This window comes from Phoenix dactylifera, chromosome 12 (assembly GCF_051530095.1).
Source record: "Phoenix dactylifera cultivar Ajwa chromosome 12, Ajwa_hap1_PhDact_Kaust_v1.1, whole genome shotgun sequence".
NCBI lineage: Eukaryota > Viridiplantae > Streptophyta > Magnoliopsida > Arecales > Arecaceae > Phoenix > Phoenix dactylifera.
In genome coordinates, this window is record NC_143201.1 from 26,510,420 (window position 1) to 26,529,879 (window position 19,460).

A 19,460-nucleotide genomic window follows, 5' to 3' on the forward strand; every position below is an offset into this window, starting at 1 on the left:
GGATATAGCCATAGCGATGGTATGCTCCATGCCCCATGCCTAGTTGTAGTTTTGAACCCTACTCTCTTCAGGAACCCTATTCTCAGGGAGTCTCTTGATCACCTCGGTACTCCAGCATTTGACGATATGATGTCAATTAGACAGGCAATTTTTTGAGAGGGGAGAGTGTACAGGTAATTATCTAAACGTCAGTACTTTGGATGCATCATCGAACCCAAAATCTTAGTTACCAAGCAAGAGTGGTAATGCCTAGTAGGACAAACCTTTCGGTCAATAAAACACAAAAAAGACCAGTAGGACAAACCTCATTTCATACACGAAGAAACAAAACATGAAACCGCATTTCAATGAGCTAGTTAACATTAACAACAAAGTTATCCCTCACAGTCGAGAAAAACTACCATCCATCAAGGCTAACAAAAGGCCTCTAGCGCATCCAGAATCACTGTCAAACAAAAATTCATCAGGTCAATTCATGACACCTCTCAGAATAGCAGAATTTGTAGAAACCTAATATCTGTAGTCTGTCATACAAGTAAATATGCCAAAAGGTAAAATCCTAGGAGTAACCTCTTAAAACATTCCTGCAATGTTGCATGCATCTCTGCAGAGTTCCATGATCTTATTTTAATTGCTGGATTGCCGCAACTCTGGGCGGACAAAATCTGCATCAGGAGGCACCGATATGTCAACTGTTGGCCTCAACTGTGCGCAAACTTCGATGGCACCGTGTACTGGATCAGACAAGAAACTGCTGAGGAGGTCCTGATTAAGAGAAGCATACTTGTCGACAGCTACAAATGCCTGCTGGGTGAGAATGTAATCAAATCGTGGTGCCCACTTCCTTGATCCCAGACGTGCAGTTGTGGAACAGTTATCCACCATGAAAGAGACACCACGAGCATGCATAAAAGGATTCAATGAATCCACTGATTCGATCACACTCTCATTAATAATCTCTGAATAAGAATGCCCCTTCTTCCTCAAAACCTCAATCTGCATACAAATGAAAAAAGTTAAAATGAGAGCCTATAGGAAATTAGGGAGATAACAAGGAGCAAATAAACTATACCTGAGCCATCATTAGTGCCACATAAACCCCAGCTGTGAAGGGATGCAAGGGGCCCAAATCTCCTACAGGCCTGGTTGCACGAACACGTTCACCAACTTTCCACATTCGTGTCTGATCAATTTTGCCCATTGGAAAAGCAGGAAGACCTTCCTTTTCCTGCCAGGACAATCATCTGAACAATTGATTTCTACTTGGAATACCATTTTTTTTAGTTAGTAATGAATTCATGATTATGAGAAAAGCTTCAGAGCCTTAAGCCATTTAACCAAAATAGCTCTACTATAGTTCCTGATTAATGTGTAAGTGGGGCCACAATTGAGAGAAAGAACTTACATAAAAGCGTCTTCCAGCCAAAACAACACTGCGAATCTCACTTCCACAAGCAACATCCTCATAGCATTCGTACAATATATCCATACAAGGATAGTATGATGCACTGTATGCAGAATTGAATTCTTTTTTCCCCTCTTCAGATAAGGAGTTATAAACAGAGAGCATGCCCTGAAAGAATTAGACTTCTGTTAATACAATCCCTGGATATACTACAATTAACTGAAAATCAATTATAAATACCTTAGTTGAAATTGTCCTTGAAATAATTCCTGTAATGCATTCCACGGTGTTTTTGTAAGCCAGTTCTTCACTCATTCCTTTTTCAGTATACCTTCTAAACAAAGCCTCCACAATTCCATGCACAGCTCCCAGTAAAATGCCTAGTTACCCAAAAATTTGTCATGAAACCAGCACTACCACAAAAGTTCCCCGAATCAACAGAATGTAGAACTCACCACGCTCTCCAAAAATGTCACTCTTGTATTCTTGTTCCAGAGTAGTCACAAATGTAAAAGGAGATCCTAGAGCAACAGACCACCCCAAAGCAACATCGGTAGCTCTGCCATCAACATCCTGTTGGCACAGGAATGTATTAGAAGTGGCAAACTGCAACTAGGCTGAAAGTGGCAAAGTGCAAGTAGACCAACAAATGGTACAAAAACAGGTGTCCACCGACAGATCTGTGCGGGATTCCCTACAAACTCGAGGAGTGAAAATATAGACAGACATTCAAGCAAGCCAAATCCACAGACAACAGCCTAAACTTTTTAATAGGCACACCTGGTGAATGGCAAAACTAGAATTAATCCCTGCACCATTTATTTCTTTGCCTTGAACATAAAGCCTCCTCACTGATGGACCCATGCCCTTGGGGCATACAGCAATCACACTGATATTTTTGGGGAAATCAAGTCCAAGGGATTGTAGGTGTCCAAGAAGGAAACCATGAGAGAGCCCCAAAATGCTGTTTGGTTTCATGTGGGAGAACACTTTTTCATAATTGTCTGCCTGCAGAATAGTAAAGCATTATGAGTGCACATTCTAGACATTTCTCAGAAAGGAAAATGATATATTGCTTTTAGGATACCAAGTAAATCAATTGGAAAAGGACATGTTTGAGAAGAAAACTTGTTAAATTTTATGTTAATAAAGAGTTCTTACATGTTTACACTTTTTAAGAGTTATTATATTAATTATCAAAGATTACTTACAAAAATTGCTATAACTAAAATTAAACCATAGTGAAATATCCCCTCATAAGACTAGAAAATATTAGTCTTGAAAAAAATCATCTATTTGCCTGCCGTATTTATCTAACTTGTGAAATGGTATATGTGGACATTATGGTGCTTGTATCTAGACAACTTACCTGTGCAGAATCCGATATCAATAACAAAACCAGATCACTGCCCGAAATTGTTTCCCATATGTCACCTAAAGTTCCATTTTCTTCCGTAAAACCAGCAGCACGTGCTTCATCAAAAGAGCGAGAACCTTTCCTCAGACCAATCTGAAAAGAGAAACATGGGCAATATGAACATATTAGGAAAAATAAAAAATAAAAAAGAATTCCAGAATGACTTATATATAATTTTGTAAATAATACTGTATTCCTGAACAGGCCTTTTTGGCGTAAAAATTTTCAGGCAGTAGCTAACCTACTAAGCTTCTCCTCACTCTGTACAGATAGAGACACCCATCTGTGTCTTTCTACTAATTGCATACTTCAATGTCAACATGTTGAGGAGCTAGAACCCACCTAAGTTTATCAAAAAGACAGAATTTTCTACAGAAGTCATAACTTTCATAATGTTAACGTATATGATGAGAAGTTATAAATAATAATTGTTGGGATTCCATAAAGGAGGAATTGGTTCTTGAAAATAGTTTTCAAGTTTCAATTCATCTCATATCCCATATAATCTCTCTGGTAGTATGGCACCAATTAACCTCTTGCATAGAGTTACGTCAAATATGTATAGATAAAACATATTGCACCTTCAATATTTTTTAGCTCAGGTCATTTAACTCCTTTTGGATTAATGTACATCCTGTAAATTCATGAACCCATTTGTGGCACTTAAGAAAGACAATGCTGACTTCACATAAGATTCTTAAAAACTCACATGTTTATATTTAAGAACTTTGAAATTTGGTAGTTACTATCTACAAGTCCAAGAACACAACATTCTCTAAAGTTCTTAAAACTAGAATATTATAGTCCCAGAATTTAAAAACATTTTAAACCAAAAGCTTGTTGTCTTCGTTGCAACATTATAGTACAATAATCAATAATGCATCTTGTCATAGTAAACAGGTGACTGATCTCTGGATAAGCACATCATTTTCATTTTTGAATAAAAAATGCAAATGAAATTATGAGCGTGCTTTTGTCTGAACTCTGAACATCTAGTTTTCTTTGAGCTTAAAGTAACTATTATTTCTAGCTATCTATCCACACCATGTTGCTTGGATCAACCATCAGATTGTTCGATGCACTTTTATTCTGACAGAAAGTGTCCAACTTTTCTCCACATTGTTGCAAAGCATCATTATTTTGTTGGAGCACATATTCCTATTTGTCAATGGCATATTCAAGAATCATGATGAAAAATGAGAATTGTTGATGTGATACCAATATAAATGCAATGATTTTAGATTCACATCTACTGAATTTTTCTTTTAGATCTAAATGGTCTTGAAAACTAAAATTTCAGAATAAAGAAGTGGACTTGAAACATATAATATGTCAATCCAGGATTAAGACACTAAATTTTTTCTGTTGTCTCTCCCAACATCCCCAAAAAGGACTCTCTTTCCTATCAAGGTCAGTGGAAGCAAGGTTTAGAGGATCATCCCATGTTTGACAAGGAGTCTAGTCTAAAACCAAATATACCAAAGAATTTGCAGAGCTGTCGCAACATAAAAGTTCAAATCTTTGCATGTTTAAAAACTTGAGGCCCTTTTGTGTCTGTCCTTTCACAAGGATGAGATCATCTGATCGGACGTTTAGTTTGTTTTATTTCCAGGCACCCCCCACAGTGTATGTGTATTAGATTTAGGATTTCAGGATAAGGTTAATGCTTTCTTTTCTTCCACCTACTCAGAATGTGCAAAAAACATCCAATACAAGATGAGATGCATTTTAATATTACATATATACATTCTCAATGATATTAATATACATAGAGTTAACTTCACCAAACAAGTATACAACTTCTAGTGGTAGATACTAAGAACCAAGAAGTCATCCATATAAAAATAATTTCCAAAGCTGGTCGTAACTCATAGATCATACCAACATTGGAAGTGTACTTTAATGTCTGGACTGTTACCTTAACCACAATGTCAGATTGTGCCACACCAAGTGAGTCCCTCAAATTTTGTGCTTGGGCAGGTCCCTGCAAAGAAAGCAAGAAAACCTCGAGTAGGATGATTGTTGATGAGGTGGATCACCAAAAAAGTCAGGTCAACTTTCAATTTATAAATGATAGAAAAAGCTATTAGACATGAGGCCATAAATGTAGAGATGTTCATACTTAGGAATGGCACCTACAATGGACAAACAAAAATTATATATAATTGTACATTTACTAAATAATGTAATCCGAATAAGATTTCATACAATAAGAAAGCAGTTCAGTTCCTTAGACATGCCATCTAAGAAATTCACATACAACAAAAAGCCCAATTTGGGCTAAAATATACTCATTTTAAGGTTGAAATAGTCATCTTACTCTAGGCAAAAAGATGCAGTCTTTTGATATGCAAAATGAAGAGAACGAGAGGTACCTGGGATCCCCATCCGATGACACCAATCTGTTTGATCCCCATGAATGCATCCGGCAGTGAATGGAACAAATCCCTCCCCCCTCTGACTATATACTGATACATTACAAAAGCTCGTCAAAAAAGGAAAAGAAAAGAGAGATAAGCAGAGGCAAAGTAGATAAAATAAGGGTTTTGGAGGAAGAAAAAGGGGAAGGAGGGGAAAAAACCTCGTCGTGGCCAGCGAGGGTGATCTTCTCCTTCTTGAACACGGAGGTCTCGAAATCGAGAGAGGGGATGGGCTTGCTGACGGCCGGGGTGGAGACCATGCGGGCCGTGAGGGCGGCGCCGCCGCGCCCGACGGCCGCACCACCATCTGAGTGCATTTTGGGGAGGAGAGACCGCAGGAAACTGGAGGCGGCGAACCCTAGGCCGAAAGCTAGGTTTTTGGGAGAAGGTTTTAGGGGTTTAGGGCAAGAAGAGGGGGCTATAGAGGTAGAGAACAAAGTAGCCGCCGTCATTGGCGAGGAGAGAGACGAGACCGACACCCAGAGGGCGAAGGACGTAGTTTTATGGTTTCATTTAGCCGGATAATTAAAAAAAATTGAAGAAAATTGAAAAATAGAGATGGATTTGCAAACTCGTCCGCATCAAAAAAAAAAAAAAAAAAATCTGCGTTCGCAGGCGTGCGGTTCACAGCCGTTCCAGGACCCCAAAGCCAATTTCTTTTCACCAAAAAAAAAAAAAAGCCAATTTCTTTCTTTTGGAGATTTTTCCGAAAAATATCTGCGGTATGTTCTTGTGTCCCAAAATGGATTGCATTTATTTTTTTATAAAAATAATAAATTTTATTGGATAGTTATATATGTTCTCTCGAGTGAATGCTTGTTGTGTTTATAATATGTAATATAATAAAATAATATATTATTATATTATTTATATTATATTTTGCTATGCTATATTATATTATATTAAAGTAAGACAATACAACATAATATAATGTAAAGAATAATAATATATAATTTATAATATAGTTAATTGTGTAATATAATGTAATATAAATTTACATTATTATCATTTTATTTTATTTTAATGAATAAAATTAATGTTTATAATACTTAATAATATTTATTATATTTATATAACTTTATATTATTATATTGTATAATATTATTATATTATCATAAGATATTGTGACATTAATTACTATATCATCGTATAAGATAATTTTATTAATGTACTTATAGTAATCATATATATTAGAGTAAGAGCCAAGGAGCTGATGGATATTGTCCTATTAGGATATTTCTATTAGGATAATATATGGTTCGAAGGGTTTGTCCGCTTTTTGGCCGGATGACCAACTCTGTGACTTAATTTTTTTAAAAAAAATAATAAATCTGAACGTACATTTTTAAATGACGAATTAATTGGTTTTGGGAAGATGAGCTATTTATCTATTTCTTCCCTTCTTCGTGGTCTCAGAGTATAGGAACCTTCGAAAATGTTTTTTCTTAGACACTTTTCTTTGCCCTTCAAAATGATCTCACATCAGATTTTTGTTTTTTATAAGATAAAAATCACCAAATATAATTGCTGAAGAAAACAAATTTTATGAGATAAAAATTCATTTTCATCGCTTTTTTATCACACTTAAATCAATTTTCATAAGTCTTTGGATTACTGCCATTTATTGCTTATCTTTTATAATTAGCCACATGTATCAAACATGCTGGAATTCACAAAGGAAAGGAAAACTCTTGAAGCTTTCATCAAATGCATCCCAATCATAACATCTTAGTATTAAAGTACGCAAACTAAAGGACACATCCAAGTAACAACCAAATTTATCATCTAAAAATATCAGAACTAAAAGCCTATTTCGAAAATCCGATAGAATTGGCCAGATATCCCATTATAGATCATGTAGCCTATTTAAGTAAGGCTCATATCAATCTAATTCATCTCTAATTCAAATTCTACGGGATCTTTTTTTAATCTTGCATTCTAATAGGTCCATAGATAGAATGTAGGCCAAAATTAGAATGAATTCTAAGAAAAAAATGAGCTGAACAAACTAAGTGGCTTGATTTCTATAAAAAATACAGATCAATCCTACTGAATTTTTGAAATAAATCCTAGACATGCATTGCAGAACCTTTAGAGCTTATTCAAATAAACTTCCATAGACAAATAAACTTCTGCCTAATCTATGATCTTTGCAGTGTGTTACAATATAGCAAATTGAATTACATTCTTCTAGGAGGTTGATGTGTATGCTGGACAAAATAATATTTAACACTATGCCAACCTAAAGTCAACCGAAGAAATTATTTGAGCCATTTTTATGGAGTTTCCTCTTGACATTTTAATTTATACAAGATTGGAGGTCAATTTGTTGTTGGGTGGAACTCACGGCCAAAATATGTTCTTCCCAACCAACAAGTCATTTGGTGTATTTAAATTCAAGAAGAAGGCTCTCAATGTGTAGAAACTATGGAGGAAGGACTACATCAGAGCATCGATGTGGCTGGTGACTCATGGGTGGGCACCCTCTCTTTGAGACTCTGGCCGACAATGGTTGACGTCGAGGTAGTGGAGGGACTGCGGGTATACAACCTCCTCGACCCTCGCAGGGCAGCCTGGGATGAGGCTAGGTTGGGTCATATGTTTGGAACACACCTTGTCGAGAGGGTCCGGTCCCTTTCGATACTAGGGAGTGCGGGTTCTGACATTCGGATGTGGAGTATCTCGAGCAGGACCAGAGTTAGGGTGGTGGAGGTCCTGAGCGCTCCGGTAAGAGCATGAGCTGGGCCGGAGTGTGCTTAGATCTAGCGCCTGGGCCTTCACACGAGAGTCGCATTGTTCTTATGGAAGGTGGTTTGGGATCAGCTTCCAACGAGAGCAGTACTCAGGGGAGGTTTGATGATTCTCCCAAAGTAGGGTGTGCGGGGTTAATGAGACGATGGACCATGCATTGTTTTAGTGCACATGGATGAGGGTGACGGCATTTGGCAGGGTTGCTGCATGAGGGTTGGTCTCAGGGAAACCATTTCTTAGGGACTATCCATCGGTGGTCGGGCAACCCTTTAACACGCCAGGAGGCGGTTAGAGCAACTTGTACAATTTACCAGATCTGGCTGGCAAGGAATGCTCAAACTTTTAGTAAGCATAACATGTCGCCGAGGCTTATAGCGGAGAGCGCCCAAGCGTAAGCGGCAGAGATTAGTCATGCTTCTTTTTTAGACGGGCCTTTGACAGCTCTGGATATATGGAGTTCCCATTATGCTTTGGCAGTATCTTGTATGATGTTCTTCACTTGGGATCCCCCACCCTTTAGCTTCCTCAAGGTCAATTTTGATGGGGTCAGTACTGAATGGAGGCACAAAGGATCGATGGAGCAGATTTCGTCATTAGGGACCCAAACCCCAGAGTTGTGGCAGCGGAAAGCTGTCAGTTATTCGATTACACGGTTTCCAGTGCAGAGTAGAGGGCTGCCTGGGCGGATTTTTGACATGCTCAGCGTGTACTATCAGCTAGTTCAGTTATCTTGGAGAATGATTCGGTTACGGTCATCAGTTGGATTCAGAGGGTCCGAGGGTCGCTGTCGGTGACCATCTATTGCTTCGTGACAACTAGATGATGATGAGGAATGGAGGGATTGTCCATGCTAAGCATGTGTTTAGCACCTACGGACTAGATAACTACCTATGTGGCCAACCATGCTAGCAGTATCATGTGAAACTACATTACGTGTTTTGATGTCAGGTGGTCAAGGAGGCAGCCCCCTTTCCATTCGAATGGGGCCACGCTTTGAGCCCCCCACATGGCCTTGAAGGCGGATAGGGGGAAAAGTTGATGTCCCCACAATTTGCGGCAGAGATGGTAATATTTAATCATTTGATCCGTTTAATTTGCTCCAGGCTTCAGCTCGGTCCAGGTTTTATTTAATAAAATAATCAGATTTTTATCTAAATTTTTGATATATTTAATAATAAATATGTGAGATTCGGATTAATAGAATTTTTATCTACAGAAACATCTCACCAATGGATGGATGACCAAAAAAAATGTGGGGGGTAAAACGCAAACAAGCAAGCTAATTAGATTGCTCGTTTTCTTTCCAAATATTTTATTTTACTTTGCTCTTCCTTTCTCCACCTCCTCCCGGCAGAGACAGGGTTCTTCCAGTCTCCTGTCTTCGAATATCCAGAGAAACGTGATGGTTAGAAAGCTTAAAAGAAGAAGACGAGAGGGTAAAAATAGAGGGGGAGAGTTGGAAAAAGAGTTTTGCAATAAACAGAGATCGAAGATGAAACCGTTCTCCAACTGATCTCTTCCGCGTAATGGAAGCAGTCGGGTATAGTAGAAGACGACGACCACGGCGTAATGGTTCGACAGGCGGCCGAGTAGAAGGCGAGGCGAGGAAGCTCCGCTGCCCGAGACTCCCCTTATGGTCCTGCCCCACGAGCCGCCCCCCGGACGCCTGAATTCCTTGCCTTCGTTCCTTGTCCTTGTCCCTCTTCTGCTATCTCTTGGGGTTGTTTTCTCTTTGTTTGTTTGGGATTGATGAGTTCGATTCCGCTGGGGGATTGCGGGGTTTCGAGAGGGTTTTGTGATGGTCCCGGGTTCGGTGCGGGGGCGTCGGTGACCCTGGTGTTGGATGGAGAGAGAGGGGAGCTGGTGAGGGCGCCCGCCCGGGTGGGGAAGAAGGGGAAAGTTGGTGTCTTGGACGCGAGTGTGGCGATGGCTTTGAAGACCCACAGCGAGGCAGAGAGGAGGCGGAGGCAGAGGATTAACGGCCACCTCGCCACGCTTAGGAGCATGATCCCGGGTACTGAGAAGGTTGGCCTTTTTCTTTTCTTCTGCATTTCTGTTTAATCGTTGGTTTTTCTCTATTTTACTGCGTGCGTGTTAGTTTAAAAAAAACATTTTTTGTGTTGATTTTCTTATCATCTGAGCTATGCGATTCTTGTCGCTTATTTTGTGTGTGTTTCCCCCCCATTATGTAGTTATTTTATTGAATCATGAAATGGATTTTACGCTCTGCTTCTCATGAACAAATTGAAAACTTTGCCTTTAGCGTCCTCAGAAACATTTCGATAAGTCGAACTCTTTTTGAGACCCTTTTTTTTTGGATTTTTTTTTCCTATTCTACTTCTAAGGCAATCCTGTCATTAATTTGAGAGCATTAATTTTGTTTACAAAATTTATGTTTGAACTTGAGTTTGCCATGAATGTTTCGAACTAGTGTGCAAAAGCTGTAGATGCTCCAAGAATAGTTGACTAATGTTCATTGGCCCTCGGATATATTTTCTTTCCCTCTTTTGCCTTCCCCCTCAAAGTCTAGGAATATGTTAGGATACCTGCCTATAACTTTGAGCTACAATCTTTATCTTATATAGTTCTATTCGAGGATCTCAGCTACTTTTTAGCTGAGATTATAATTTTTTGAGGTCTGTCACTTGGTTTTGATCATAATTTTTATCCACTTATTTTGTTACTTCTCATCTCCCCCCTCTCACAGTTCCGTTCAGAAGATGGCAAAGATCTTACCTGATCATATATTCTGGATTCCTGGTTGACCTAACAACTAATTTGGTTTCTAAGAATTTAGGGTCTGTAGGTTATATGAGAGAACGCATGAACATGTTAAATCTTTTGGTGATGAAAAATCTTAATTTCGAGGACAATCCTTTTAGTCCACTGTCCTAGCGAATGATATTGCATTCCTTCAAGTTTGCCTTTTTTTTTTTCTACAAGTTTCATGCATTTTGCAACAGTCTGCGTGCCTGCTGCAACTGAATTTGCCAAGTTGAATGGAGTGTATGTCAACCACTCCAGCAGTGTCATTTCACCACTCTTTTAGTCCTCTTTGTCTTGAATGATCATGATAAACTTTAAATTTAAATTTTTTGATTAGAACTTTAAATTTGAAAATTAATTATTATTTTTGTTATATTGCTGGTTTCATCATATTATTTCGTATTTAGTGGATGATTTAATCCCTAAATATATAATTAATCGTTCTCTATTTTGATAAGTTCATGGGAATTCCTTGTCATCTTGATTTCCTTAATATAAATTTGTTTTTTCACTTTCTATTATCAATATTAATAAAATGGAGATTCGCTTTTCTGGTAAGATGGGATCATTGTGTCTGGCAATGAATTGGTCAGATTGTTGGGCGGCAGAGTATGCAGCCGTGTAAGCTGACTTTTCTAAGATGAGGATGTCAGGTTAGATGCCTGGTAATGTGAGGATGTGTAGAATTAAAACTGAACGTTCTAGAAGTATTTCAAGGGTCACACAAAATGAAGGTCCTGATAAAGAGAGATGCTCAGAGCTCTTCTGTTCTTATGATGCTTAGACTTTCTCTGGCCTCACATCTTATGCTACACCATGATGTTATTGTATGATGAGAGAGGTTTTCGGATTTAATCTATATTGGTGCTCTGCCTGCATGTTACTGCTCAATCTTAATGGTTAAGTTAGGTTCTCTCTAGCCTTTATTGCTGGTTAGTTCTGAGTTGCCAGAAGACTCACTTTCAAGAAACAATTCCTATGCATATTCCTTTATCACTTTTACCATACAGGCAGCATAATATTTTTCTTCATGTATTGGGAAAATTATGTTTTATCCATTGCCAATATGGCTGCTATATCTGGGTAGTAGTTCCTTATGCAGTCTGCATCATCCTAGATTATCAAGTACACTATGTGTCTCTGAGAAGTACCAGTATGTTTTATATATATATTTTAGTTTCTTTTAGATATTTATTTATTTGGAAATTATTTTTGGCCACTACCTTTCTTTGTCATGAAAAATGAAACATTTGATACATATCAAAGTGAAGATTCAATATATTTGTAAGCAGAAAAAGAAAAATAAAACAGATAAACTGGCTACATTTTGCAGTTGGACAAAGCTGCACTGCTAGCAGAAGTGATCAATCACCTAAAGGGACTGAAGAGTAATGCAATGGAGATCAGCAAAGGTTGCACCATTCCATCAGATGTTGATGAAGTGAGGGTTGAAGTTGAAGATGTAATGAACAGTGGAAGCTTTATAATCAAGGCATCACTTTGTTGTGAAGACCGGCCAGATATCCTAGCAGATATAAGACAAGCACTCCAAACTCTACAGTTGAAAACTATCAGGGTAGATATCTCAACATTGGGTGGCAGAGTAAAAAATGTTATTGTCATGAAGTGTGAAGGAAATGCCAATGATATTGAAAAGCATCTCTATACATCATCTGTTCATCGGGCCTTGGAGTCCATTCTTGACAGGTTCAATTCATCAGTTGACTTTCTGCCAAGGACCTCATTCTCTAACAAGAGACAATAGATCTCACCATTATGAATCCTCAAGCTCCTCCTCATGAAACGTCTGCATGGTAAGGAATGATATAACTGCTACCCATCAGCACACACATTTACGGTGCTGCTGTAGTTTGTTTGTTTATGCTCATATTGTGATGGAAGATTTCCTACAGATATAAAGGTGCTTGTTCTTTATTCATCATGAGTGTTTGTGGGGGAGGCCCTGATTAAATTATATTTAAAACCACCATGACCACCAGCAGATTTTTGTAAAAATGCTGTGTGTAGCTTCTGGACCTTTCCTTGGAAAGTACATTGTTGCTTATTTATTAGTTTATGTCCACCACTTTTATTTTTGAAAGTAGGTCCTGCAATATGTCTGTTTCTTTAAATGAAGCAATGGATGCAAGCTTAGCTTTTGTTGTATGGATGGTTTGGGTTTACCTTGTGCTGCACTTTCTGTACATAGTGAAAATGTATGTGTTGCATGTCTTGAATGAAAAATAAAAATAAAACTTACAATATTTCGTGATTTAATTATAATTTTTTATTGAAATTATATTATCATGTTATTTGAGGTAACCATGTATCTATAGTAGCTTTGGAAATGAAAAACAAATGAAAAACACTTATCAAATCATTATTATATCGCATCTAGATAGAACTTCTCCTGTTTGAATGGTTCCCTATAGTTGACCTGAAAGATAACATTTCCTTTTCAAGTATTAGAAAGATATTCGCATTAGTTTAAAAAAATAAAGAAAATATAATATTTGTATTAAAAAACCTAAAAAGAAAACTAAAAACAGATGAGAACAAATTGAAGGAAAGAATAACTAAATAGAAGTCAAATCCAAGGGATTAATTTTTAATCAAAGCCCAAACTAATCTAAGTCAAGTCACATGAGAATTATATATATTTGGATTAAACTTGAAAAATCTATCAAAACTTGATTGATAACTCAAGTAAAGTATCATTGAATTAAATTCCTCATCCTATACTTTCTCAAAAAACTTACCTACCCCATGATAATTTCTTGCAATTAGTTTTTTGTTCTCTCCGGTAGATCTTGCATAGATTTGGAAAAGAATTTTATCATTTATAACAAAGCAAAGCCCAAAGGACTCCTAGTAATTGACCATGAATGAAACCTATATTTAATTAGGACTCTATTTGCATGACAGGTAGTGTAGTTTTGATGGCCAGGATTAACTTGATAAGAACAAAGGGCTGTGCTATTCCCCTTTCGCACTCACTTTATTTGAATTCGGACTATATAAATCATCACTGAATGTAAGAAAGAACTTATTTAAGAGAGAGGCCTGTTGTTGCTATGGATATGGAAATTTGAGCAAGGAGAGTGTGAGGCTAAAGCTGAGGCTGTGGGCACCTGCAAGTTTTTTGTGCTCGCTAGTATCTTTTTTTTTTCTTTTTTTTTTTTGTATTTTTGGCTACAAACTTGAAGCTTGCCTGGAACTGATTTGATTTTCCTTGCAGTCGAGGACTGCTTGGTTGGTCGTATATTATTGAAGCATGTTGATTGGCTCAAAAAAGGAAAGAAGAAGGGTGTGGTTCTCTTTGCAGTGAGATGCAGGTCCTTGTTCCTGGACAGCCGAGGCATCCGTGAACAGGCTTGCTGTGGAATATGTTGTATATTTCAGTACGTGGAGGATGATGAATGCCAACCTCTACATGCCACTTAAAAGGGCATATCAATGTCTGAATGTCTGATGCATACTTAAAGCTTAGAGATTGTAGATTTGGACCCCATAAAAGAGCCAGCAGGAGAGCATAGGCAAGCTCACCATTGGTAGTGCTATAAAGGAGCAAGCTAAATTAAGGAATTGATGTTTGAGTTTGGTGATTCTTCCTGACACAGTTCAGGCTGAGCAGAATGGTAGGTCCATTTTCTAGATAGAGTTGGGCCCTTCAAGGCAGAAAAGGTGCTATTCAGGGACTTCTATGATGGTGAAGGTGGGACTTGAGCATAGACAGCAAGAATGCAACCCTTAGTGACTTTGGATTTAGATATTTGCACATTCTTAGCCTTTACCCCTATCAAATACATTTTACTCAAGTTACTTACACATGTTTCAGGTCAGAATTTTACAAATTGGTTGAGTGAGGGATGTACGCAGCTTGGGTTCATCAGTTTGGGTCGAGGGCAAAATTAGAAACCGGACTACTTCTGCCAAAAGGAAACAAAGCAAATGGAAACTTTTTCATTGTCACCGCCATCATCTTCTTTGTTTTATTACAAGATGGCTAATGGATTAAGTTCACAAATTAAGTCTCTTGTGGCATGCATGTTTGATTCTGTGCAAACATGTCCAATCCACACTTCCACATGCTATTTTAGTTTGCACCTGCCGCGACCAAATGCATTCACATATGCAGTCTTTAAGCAAGTCGAATTCGCCTGTATCATAGCACAACTAGCGCTGATGTGTAAAACTTCCTCGGTTTAGTCCCTGTAAAGCATATCACTTGTTTAGAGGTCCTCAAAATATGTTAATTTAGTCCCTATAAAATATATTATTTATGCAGAGGTCCTTGTAGGGTAATGTGATAAAAATTTTGTCATTTATTTTACATTTTAGCATACTTGATAGCATGATATGACACATGTACTGATTGTGTAGATTAGTAAAATATTAAATATATGTTTTATTTTAATTTGTCATATTATGAATTGTCAATTATGTGCAATGTCATTATTTTAATTTGATGTCTATATTATGAAATAGTTTGGTAGTTGCCAAAGTAACCCAACTAGAATGTTTAATAGACATCAAGTCATCAAATACTCTAATCCCATGTATTAAGATAATGACTTTGCAAATTATGACTTACAGTTTTTCAATCATGAGATATTATGGATTGGCCCAAAGGTGCACCACTTTCAAATGATTGATTTGCTGAGTTAGGATAATTAATGAGTATCCTTGATTTAATAGGTATTGGATGCTCAAAGGCAACAGACCTATTTGAATTTTGGACCTATATCATTAATTATTCCTAGGTGAATTGGGAATCACCATAATAGTAATTTAGTATTTCATGATTACTACCCAAAGGTGTATTATGGTAATACTATTTATGTTATTCATCATTATTGCTAACTCAAAGTGTTAATGTTGTAAGCATTTTCTTATTGTTAATTTTCTTATTGCAGTATCTATTCCTGTTTCGCTTCATTCGCAAGCTTCATCTGTTACGATCTTTAATGAAACTAATTTCTCAGAGTGGAATGAACAAGTCCAGTTTCACCTAGGTGTTCTGGATCTTGATTTAGCACTCCGATCTGAGAAACCGGCTGACATTACTGATTTGAGCAGCTCGGAAGAAAGGTCTTTTTATAAGACTTGGGAAAGATCGAACAGATTGAGCATTATGTTTATGCGGATGAGTATAGCGAATAATATCAAGTCAACGCTTCCTGAATGTGACAGTGCTCAAGCATTATTGAAAACTGTGGAAGAACGTTTCCGATCTGCTGATAAGTCTCTGGCTGGGACATTAATGGCTAAACTAACCACCATGAAATTTGATGGTACTTGTGGGATGCATGAGCATATCCTTGAAATGACAAATATAGCTGCTAAGCTGAAGGCTCTTGGGATGGATGTGAATGAATCCTTTTTAGTTCAATTTATTTTGAACTCCTTGCCTCCTCAATTTGGATCATTTCAAATTCACTATAACACTATTAAGGATAAGTGGAATGTGAATGAATTGACCAGTATGCTTGTTCAAGAGGAGACAAGACTTAAGCAACAAAGATATCATTCTGTCAATCTTGTAAGTCATGGAGCCAGGAAGAAATGGAAGAAGCCAAGAAAGGGCATGAAGAGTGGACCATCCAAGGGTAAAGAGCCTCATCATGATACCGAGGTTCATAAGAAGAAACAAAACAAAGATAGATGCCATTTCTGCAAAAAATTGGGACACTATCAGAAGGACTGCCATAAACGCAAGGCATGGTTTGAAAAGAAAGGTAAGCCTTTGGCTTATGTATGTTTTGAATCAAACCTTACTGAAGTTCCTTCTAATACTTGGTGGTTTGACTCAGGTTGTAATGTTCATGTTTCTAATACGATGCAGGGATTCCTTACAACCCAGATGCAAGATCCAAATGAAAGTTTTATCTTTTTGGAGAATGGGGTTAGAGTTCCTGTAACAGCTGTTGGAACCTATCGTTTGCTTTTAAATACTGGTTGTCATTTAGATTTGCTTCAGACTCTTTATGTTCCTTCTATTTCTAGAAATTTAATTTCTGTTTCTAAACTTGATGTTGAAGGATATTTCTTTAAAATTGGGAATGCTAGTTTGCGTCTTTTCAAAGACAATGTCTTTCTTGGTTCTGGTGTTTTGTGTGATGGCTTATATAAAGTAAATCTTGATAATCATTTTGCTGAAACTCTTATGACCTTGCATCATAATGTTGGAATTAAACGAAACCTGATAAATGAAAAATCTTCTAACTTGTGGCATAAAAGATTGGGTCATATATCCAAAGAAAGGTTAGAGAGATTAGTAAAGGATGGGATTTTGTCAAACTTAGACTTTACTGATCTCGGTATGTGTGTAGACTGCATTAAGGGAAAGCAAACCAAACACACAAAGAAAGTTGCCACAAGAAGTGAAGAACTTCTTGAAATTATCCATACAGACATTTGTGGGCCTTTTGACTCCCCATCATTTGGTGGAGAGAAGTATTTTATCACCTTTATTGATGATTTTTCACGTTATGGTTATGTCTATTTGTTGCATGAAAAATCTCAGGCAGTGGATGTCCTAGAGGTATACATTACTGAGGTTGAAAGACAATTAGATAGAAAGGTGAAAATTGTCAGGTCTGATAGAGGTGGTGAATATTATGGTAGGTATGATGAAACAGGACAACACCCTGGCCCATTTGCTAAACTCTTAGAAAAGCATGGCATACGTGCTCAATACACTATGCCGGGAACGCCACAGGAGAATGGAGTAGCTGAAAGGCGTAATCGTACTCTTATGGATATGGTTAGGAGTATGTTAAGTAATTTTCCTTTACCCATGTCGTTGTGGATGGAAGCCCTTAAGACCGCTGTATACATATTAAACCAGGTTCCTAGTAAGGCAGTTCCAAAAACTCCTTTTGAGCTATGGACAGGAAGGAAACCGAGTTTAAGACACCTGCATGTTTGGGGTTGTCCGGCGGAGGCCAGAATTTATAATCCACATGAAAAGAAATTGGATTTTAGAACGATTAGTGGATACTTTATAGGTTATCCCGAAAAATCCAAAGGGTATAGGATTTACTGTCCTAACCATAGTACAAGAATTATAGAGACCGGTAATGTCAAATTCATTAAGAATGGTGAAACCAGTGGGAGTGATAAACCACAAAATGTGAAAATTCAAGAAGTTAGGGTGCAAGTCCCTTTACCCATAACTTCTAAGAAAATTGTTGTTCCTACAGTTGTCACACAGTTTAATAACAATGAACAACAAATTAATGATCAAACACTCCATAATGAAGTTATCACCACTGAACAAGTTGTAGAAGAACCACAAGGGATGACATTAAGGAGATCTCAAAGAGAAAGAAGATCTGCCATTCCAAATGATTATATGGTTTATCTACAAGAATTTGATTTTGATATAGGGACAAGGAAAGATCCGGTTTCTTTTAAACAAGCCATAGAAAGTATTGATTCTATTAAGTGGATTGATGCCATGAAAGATGAGTTGAAATCAATGGATCAGAATGAAGTCTGGGATGTCGTTGATTTGCCCGAAGGTTGTAAAACAGTTGGGTGTAAGTGGGTCTTTAAGACCAAGCTCGACTCAAAGGGTAATGTTGAACGACATAAAGCTAGACTGGTGGCCAAGGGTTTCACTCAAAAAGGAGGCATTGATTATAAAGAGACCTTTTCTCCTGTATCTAAAAAGGACTCATTTAGAATTATTATGGCTTTGGTTGCACATTATGATTTAGAGTTGCACCAAATGGATGTAAAAACTGCTTTTCTAAATGGGAGTTTAGATGAAGAAGTCTATATGGACCAGCCCGAAGGTTTTCCATTAAAGGGAAAAGAACACATGGTTTGCAAATTAAAGAAGTCAATATATGGTCTTAAACAAGCTTCCCGACAATGGTATCGCAAGTTCAATGATACCATCACTTCCTTCGGTTTTAAGGAAAACACTGTTGATCGGTGTATATACCTGAAGGTCAGTGGGAGCAAGTTTATCTTTTTGGTCCTATATGTTGATGATATATTGCTTGCCAGTAGTGATCTTGGCTTATTGTATGAAACTAAGGTTTTTCTCTCAAAGAACTTTGAAATGAAAGATATGAATGAGGCAACCTACGTGATAGGCATTGAAATATTTCGTGATCGATCACGTGGATTATTAGGGTTGTCTCAAAAGGCATATATAGACAGAGTTCTAGAGAGATTTGGTATGGAGAATTGTTCAGCCAGTGTTGTTCCAATTCAGAAAGGGGATAAATTTAGTCTCATGCAATGCCCACAGAATGAATTGGAACGTAAGCAGATGGAAAATATACCTTATGCTTCTGCAGTTGGTAGCTTGATGTACGCTCAGACCTGTACCAGACCGGACATCAGTTTTGCAGTTGGAATGCTAGGAAGATACCAAAGTAATCCAGGGATGGATCACTGGAAAGCTGCAAAGAAGGTGATGAGATACTTGCAAGGAACAAAGAATTACATGCTTACATATAGAAAGTCAGATAGCCTTGAGGTGATTGGCTATTCGGATTCAGACTTTGCTGGATGTGTGGATAGTAGAAAGTCAACGTTTGGCTATTTGTTCCTATTAGCTGGAGGAGCAATCTCATGGAAAAGTGCCAAACAGACAAGCACTGCTTCGTCCACCATGGAAGCAGAATTTGTGGCATGCTTTGAGGCCACGGTTCATAGTTTGTGGCTGCGTAACTTTATCTCG

The 19,460-nt window shown here is 37.6% G+C and overlaps 1 protein-coding gene and 1 pseudogene across 3 annotated transcripts; one reads left to right on the forward strand and one right to left on the reverse strand.

Moving 5' to 3' along the window:
- Positions 1 to 308: 308 nt before the first annotated feature.
- LOC103704393 (ketol-acid reductoisomerase, chloroplastic-like) lies at positions 309 to 5,777 on the reverse strand. 2 transcript variants are annotated; one of them, XR_603617.6, is made up of 11 exons: positions 5,404 to 5,760; positions 5,198 to 5,290; positions 4,741 to 4,806; positions 2,775 to 2,915; positions 2,186 to 2,413; positions 1,861 to 1,978; positions 1,646 to 1,785; positions 1,406 to 1,573; positions 1,073 to 1,228; positions 571 to 996; positions 309 to 445 (listed from the first exon to the last, which is right to left on the reverse strand). XR_603617.6 is itself a non-coding variant. In XM_008787697.6 (10 exons), the coding sequence occupies exons 1-10, from the start codon at positions 5,692 to 5,694 to the stop codon at positions 628 to 630; spliced, it is 1,770 nt and encodes a 589-aa protein (XP_008785919.4). In that variant the 5' UTR covers positions 5,695 to 5,777; the 3' UTR covers positions 309 to 627. The 2 variants fall into 2 exon arrangements, 1 of the variants encoding a protein (XP_008785919.4); XM_008787697.6 differs by having other exon boundaries at positions 309 to 996; positions 5,404 to 5,777.
- A 3,811-nt stretch (positions 5,778 to 9,588) lies between these two features.
- On the forward strand, positions 9,589 to 12,711 carry LOC103704315 (transcription factor bHLH30-like; annotated as a pseudogene). The gene is made up of 2 exons (XR_016398002.1): positions 9,589 to 10,018; positions 12,093 to 12,711. The product of XR_016398002.1 is annotated as a transcription factor bHLH30-like (transcript).
- Positions 12,712 to 19,460: the final 6,749 nt, after the last annotated feature.

What these genes read in the sequence shown, in the direction of transcription:
- LOC103704393 (XM_008787697.6), bottom strand. Translation starts at nt 5,694, where the DNA reads ATGACGGCGGCTACTTTGTTCTCTACCTCTATAGCCCCCTCTTCTTGC. An exon ending in CAAGGACAATTTCAACTAAG is followed by an intron (nt 1,574 to 1,645) that starts GTATTTATAATT and finishes TAATTCTTTCAG; the next exon opens with GGCATGCTCTCTGTTTATAA. An exon ending in TGGCTGGAAGACGCTTTTAT is followed by an intron (nt 1,229 to 1,405) that starts GTAAGTTCTTTC and finishes TTGTCCTGGCAG; the next exon opens with GAAAAGGAAGGTCTTCCTGC.